General features: G+C 26.8%; 2 protein-coding genes across 2 annotated transcripts; one reads left to right on the top strand and one right to left on the bottom strand.

Annotated features, from left to right (window-relative positions):
• Positions 1-1,246: 1,246 nt before the first annotated feature.
• Positions 1,247-4,849, bottom strand: ENU1_129400 (calponin homology (ch) domain containing protein; the record flags this gene model as incomplete). The annotated part of the gene is made up of 2 exons (XM_008860035.1): positions 1,247-4,265; positions 4,314-4,849. The coding sequence occupies 2 exons, from the start codon at positions 4,847-4,849 to the stop codon at positions 1,247-1,249; spliced, it is 3,555 nt and encodes a 1,184-aa protein (XP_008858257.1).
• A 735-nt stretch (positions 4,850-5,584) lies between these two features.
• On the top strand, positions 5,585-6,142 carry ENU1_129390 (hypothetical protein; the record flags this gene model as incomplete). Its single annotated transcript, XM_008860034.1, has 1 exon — positions 5,585-6,142. The coding sequence occupies one exon, from the start codon at positions 5,585-5,587 to the stop codon at positions 6,140-6,142; it is 558 nt and encodes a 185-aa protein (XP_008858256.1).
• Between the last annotated feature and the right edge of the window lie 132 nt (positions 6,143-6,274).

Raw genomic sequence — 6,274 nt, 5'->3', positions numbered from 1 at the left:
TAAATAAACATATTCCACACTGTTTATTTTAGTTTTATATAACAATTCATAATTTCTTTTTTTTATTTAAAATTTATTCATTCTTCTTTTAAAATATTTTATTTAATATCTGATAATATTGACACTCTCTTCTAAAATCAACTTTGTTTAACTTATTTGAGTAATATATTAGTTTTAGTTAAATAATTATTATAACTTTTTTATTTTCAAGTATCTTCTTTTAGTTTATATTAGAATGAAATAAAGAACAATTCCTTTTTATAATTCTATATAATTTTATAAATATAATATTACAGATGTATATCTAAATACATATATTTTCTCTTTATAAAATAATTATTATACCCTCACTTATTGCACGTTTTATCTATTTGATAATTGGAATGAATTTATTAAATAATTGTATAAGTAAAATTTCTTTTTATTTTAAGTTCTATGCCTCATATAGAATGTATTACATTTATTCATTATCTAATAGTTTAAAACTATTCTATATGTTTATTAGAATATTTGTACTTTTTTATTTATATCCATATCTCTCCATTTTTATTTATATATTTGTTATGTAAATTTTATAAACAGGAGCAAGAATAAGTGAGGTTAATTCTTTGTCTTTTACTTTACTAATTTTCTATTTCTATTCTTTGTTATTTTAATTATTAATCTATTTCTAAATTAATTCACTACATTTTCAGATATTATTCAAAATAGTTTAGAAGATTTACTAGAGTGTGTTGTAAATATTTATATTGAAATGAAAAAACAAAAACTATCTTTAGCGTTTTATAAAAATAATGTAGTTATTAAAGTCAGTGTACTTAAAAAATCTCATTTTTTTAGGTGTTAAAACACAATTTTTATACAAATAATTAAATACATTAAATACTATCAAATATTTTTTCAGATTCAATTAATATAGAAGGTATTTTCTTCTGGTCTTTTTTGATAGGTACCAAAAAAATTTAAATAATTCTTAAGGAAAAATTTTATTGTATTAGAAGAACTAACGAATAATATCTGCTAACAATGACAATAATTAACAATAATTAATAATTAATATTGTTTCTATAACAAATTAATAAATATTGAAGTAATTTAAATGAATAACAATTATTAACTGTTGAAAAGAAAACTAATGAAACAATTGAATTTAGTTTATTAGAAAAAAGTAGCATTAAAACTAATTTTATTTTTTATTAAAAATAAAATCAGATGAATATTTCATAAACACGGTTTTAAGCCATATTTAGATAAGCACTATATTGTCAATAGCTTCTTCAATAAATATTTGTTGGAACTTCATGCCATTTAACCAAAAATGCATATCTTCAAAGCAGTCTAATTGGAATATAAATGCTTTCTTCTTATATTGATCTTCAATTTTAATAGAATTAGGACATTTGTCAGGCTCATATTCACTCATATAACATTTATACAAGCTAAGTTTATCTATAAGCTTCATGTTTGAAGATTTAATCATCTCATAAATGAAAATAAATCCACTTCTTAATTCTATATGAACTGTTTGGAATTTTTTATCACGAAGCATCTTAATAATACCTTTTTGAGCTTCATAAGTATTTCTACCAAGTTTTTCTAATGACATATTGATCTCTTTAGAAGCATACTCTTTAATAGATTTTAATTCATCAGATATTCTACTAATCCAACTATCTTTTTCTTGTCTAGTAGTAGCATCTAAAATATATTGTCGTTGTGGTAAAATAATAACAAATTTAGTCGAATTGGGAATAGTCCTTATCTCTGCAAATGCTAAATCAATCACTTTAGGTACCTCATTAATTGATCCTTCTCTTTGTTTATTGAATCTGACTTGTTGTTGTTTATAATAAATTAACTCTCTATTAAATTGAAGTAAATAGAAGAACCTTCTCTTCATCTTTCCTGTTTTCTGTGACCTCATAAACAAATAACCAGCTTTACCATCCCAATTCTTAACATCGGTTGGATCAATTTCAACTCCCTCTGGAAGATCTCCTTGAGTTTTTTCTGCAAGTTTTTCAAATTTAGTTGATAAATTAGAAAGTAATGTTGGATCAGCGCCTTCCATTTCAACAGAATTGTCTTGATAATATAATGAAACACTTAATTGACCTTGAACTTGTTCAGTTCCTTGTGGAAGAATTGTTAACCATCGTTCTTGAATACCTTTTATTCCTTTTAGACTTATTGACACTTGACCGAATGGGACTATTGTTTGTTTTAATAAAGACTTCTTCCTACCAAATAGTTCAATCCTTACCTGATCATCATGGTTACAGTCAAATGCCATGAAATGATTCCATACAGGAACACTTGGGATAATAGATTTTGTTTGCACTGGATTTTGTTTACCAACTTTTACAACGCAATATGCTTCTTTTATTCCATTCATTGGTGGTAAGTCTTTTATACTATTAATACGTAAACTAAATACACCTTCTTGTAATTTATCACTTCTAAGGTCTTGAACTGATATTGCTGTCTGACGCATTCCTTCAATAGAAGTAATTAATTGAAGTGTATAAAGTAATTCTGCAGGATATTGACTGTCATAAAGTTGACTGGTAACAGGAGTAACATTATTTAGTTCTAAGTTATTTAATGGAACAATAATTTCTTGATAAACTGTTTTTGTAGATTCTTCAACAACTTTAATAGTTAAATTTGTTACACTTGTAATTTCTTTAAAGAATAAACTACTACCAATGTTATCATTAATTTTATTAACTCGGGTACTTTGAATATTTGACTGTTTAGTTTCTAATGATAATTTAAATAATGGCCTTTTAATTTCTTTATTAGACTTTAACATTAATACATTAACTCTTAATACGTACTGTGTTAAGTCATCTCTTTTAAGAGTTTGTGTATTTGGTATTTCTATTAAAGGTAAGTCTTTAATGTCATTACTTTTCTTACTAATAGTTTTTCTAAGGTTGTTTTTTTCTTGAAGTTGTTTTTGTTCAAACTCTTCTCGTTCTTTCTTTTGTTTTTCTTCAAGTTGTAATAATTCTTTTTCTTTTGTTTGTTTTTCTTCTTCTATTTGTTTTTCTTCTTGTTTAATACTCACATCTTTTGTTTTTGAAATATTTGCTTGTTTAATTTGTTCTTCTTCTTGTTGGCTGGTTATTTCTTTATTATTAGAGTTATCTTCTTCAACTTTTACTTGTTTTGATTTAAACTCTTTTACGTTTTGTTCTTTTTTTTCTTCTTTTTCCTTTTTTTCTTCTTCAGTCTTTTTCTTTTCTTCTTCTTTTGTTTTTCGTTCATTCTCCTCAAGTCTTTTCAGATTTTCTTCTCTCTCTTTTTGTTGTTTAAATTCTTCATCTCTTTTCTTTTTTTCTTCTTCCTGTTTAGTTTTTTCAATTTCTCTCTTTTTCTTTTCTTCTTCTTGTTGAAGTTTAAGTTCTTTTTCTTTTCTTTGTTTTTCTTCTTCAATCTTTTTAGCCTGGTCATCTAATTCTTGTTTTTTTGTTTCTATTTCTTCAGGCTCTTTTTGTTTAGAAGAAAGGCTAGTAGTTTTAGATTTTTCTGATGTAATTTGGTTTTTCTTTTTTACTTCTTCAAGTCTTTTTTGTTTTATTGCTTTCAACTTATCTTGCATTTCCTTTTTTTTCTCTTCTGCCTCACGCTGTTTTCTTTTCCACTCTGGCTCTTGTCCAATATTTTTATTTTGAGAATTTGCTACAGTTTTAGGTTCTGTTTTTGTTGAAACAATATGCGAAGGTGGAGCTTTTGATAGCACTGCTTGCTTTTCTTTCATTTCTTGTATTTTCTTATCTTTTTCTTCTTGTTCCTTCTTTAATCTTTCTTCTCTTTCTCTTTTTAGTTTTTCCTCACGTTCTTTTCTTTCTTTTTTTTGTTTTTCAAGTGCAACTAATCTTTCATCTTCTCGTCTTTTTTTCTCAGCCATCTCCTTTTCCCTTTTTTCTTTTTCTTCTTTTTGTTTTCGTTCAAACTCCTCTTTTTCTTTCTTTTGTTTTTCTTCGAGTGCTTTTTGAGCTTCAATGACTTTCTTTTCTTCTTCTTGACTACTTAGTTTTTGTTGTTCTTCAGCCTTTTTTCTAGCTTGTTTTTGGACCCAAATCTTTTTACCACAAGTCTCACAATATGGTTGGTTATCCACAGTAACAAATGAAGCACCTAATTTTCTTGAACAAGTGGTACAACCAAAACACTGTTGATGGTACTTCTTACCTAATGCTTCTAAGACATTGCCACTCAGTGTTTGTCCGCACTTTACACAAACCTCGAGTCGTTGCCTATTAAATATTAACAATTTCCATTAAAAACAATAAAAAATAACAAACTCCTGAGTAGTAACTTTCTTTTTTGGAATTACTGGAGTCGTTTGAGTACCTCCACTACTTTTTGACAAAGGTTGGTTGTTTCTGTTTATTGGACGAGGTGGAGGTTTTGATGCTGAAGAATAAGGCTGAGCAGCCATAACCGGCTTTTTGGTATTTTCTTCTTTCTTCTTTTCTTCTTCAACTCTTTTATTTTCTTCAGCAACTGAACCTCCCTTAAGTTGAAACATTTGATACATCACACCAAGATACGTAATGATACTAAATTGCTCTGGTTTTTCCAATAATACAAAATCTTCTACATCTAACAGTCTTGGAACTCCTAATTTCTCTGCTGTAGAAAATGCTAGCTCCAAGTTCTTTTCCATATTGTCTTTTGACAATGAATTAAAGTCTATTGCCTCAGGATGAAATGAATGTATAAGTGCACAAAAGGCTAATCCATTTTTCCATGAATAATGAAAATTTGTGACATTAACATCTTTATATCCTGCCGTATTTTGTTTACACCATTGGAGTAAAGCTTGTGTCCCTTGCATGATTTGTAAATATTTATAATTTTCTTGAAGTTACTTTTTTATCTTTTTTCTTAAATCCTTAAGTTGTAATTGTTATTTCATTCTTTATTGGTACTACTTTCAGTCTTTAGTTTTGTTCAAATAAACTCGATACTTTCGCTTTTCCTCTATAAATAGTTTCTTGTCTTACTCTCTTAATTTTTTTATTTATGATGTAGTTATTTCTAATAAAAAAGGCGATGTTTAAATAAAACAAAGCTGTAAAGAATAACATTGAAGAATAACAGAATTTATTTAATACCAGAAAAATTAATTCTTCAAACTATAACAAAGTCCCATTCAATTCATTGGTTATATTTAAGGAAAAGAAGAGCGTCATTAATTTATTCTTTGTCTATTTTCAAATCATATTTTTGGAGCGATAAAAATATTATACTCTATAATGACATTATTTCCCCCTCAATCAACTCAAGTTGCTAATTTTTGTTTAATAATAAATTCAGGATAATTACCAATTTTTTGTGGACAATTAAATTTTGTAAAATTAGTTTCATAAAATTATGAGTTACTTATAAAAATTTTTTATCACAAAGAGAAAAATAATCTAATCTTAATTGACTCTGACATATCAAAACTGAGATAAAAAAACATTCACAGAAATACAACTAATGTCCTTTAGAAAGAGAAAAAACGAATATCATCCTCAAGAGAAGAGTGAGATAGTTTACTAACTTCAGAAATATTTGAATATAATCAATGAAGAGTGAACAACAAGAAATGAAACAAGAAACAAAGTTAAGAAATTTAAGAGAATGGACAGGTCTTAGTAATTATTTCATTCTCTACGACTCAGACGAAATGCCGTTTGATAGAAGGTCATTTCAGCGAGTTATTTATGGAAGGAATAATGTTATGGGATTGGTCATCACATCCAGTGGGGAAGTCTTTGGTAGTTTTCATCCAACCACACTTCCACAAGAAGATAATGATAATGAATGGGTTAATGATAACAACTATTTTGTTTTTAAAATTAATAACGAGGTTTGTAAGTATTCTAAGCATGAGAGAATAAACACTGACTGGAGCCTCTATCTTTGGAGTGAACATGACAGTTCATTGCCTAATTTTTATTGTGTTTTATTCGCATTTGGTCTTAGTTTCCCTTTAAACAATGAACGAAGTGGTATTATAAGAAGAGGTTTCGAGTGTTGTTATAAGTCAAATCAAATGCTTGCTGATGGAACATATGATAACTATAATAATGTACTATTTAAACCTTCAAGGCTTATATTACTTCAATGGTTTGATAATTAATAATTTAGAATAATACTTTTTATTTTTTAGTTAACAAATAGATTTTGAATATAAGCACTCAATTATTTAAGGATTTATTCGTCATCATCGTCTTCTTCATCATCTTCTAATTCAAATTCATCATCATCGTCT

The sequence above is a fragment of the Entamoeba nuttalli genome (assembly GCF_000257125.1).
Source record: "Entamoeba nuttalli P19 unplaced genomic scaffold asmbl_5410, whole genome shotgun sequence".
In the NCBI taxonomy this organism is placed as follows: domain Eukaryota; phylum Evosea; order Mastigamoebida; family Endamoebidae; genus Entamoeba; species Entamoeba nuttalli.
The sequence above is the reverse complement of the archived record's forward strand: the minus strand, read 5'-3'. Positions and strand labels throughout refer to the sequence as shown.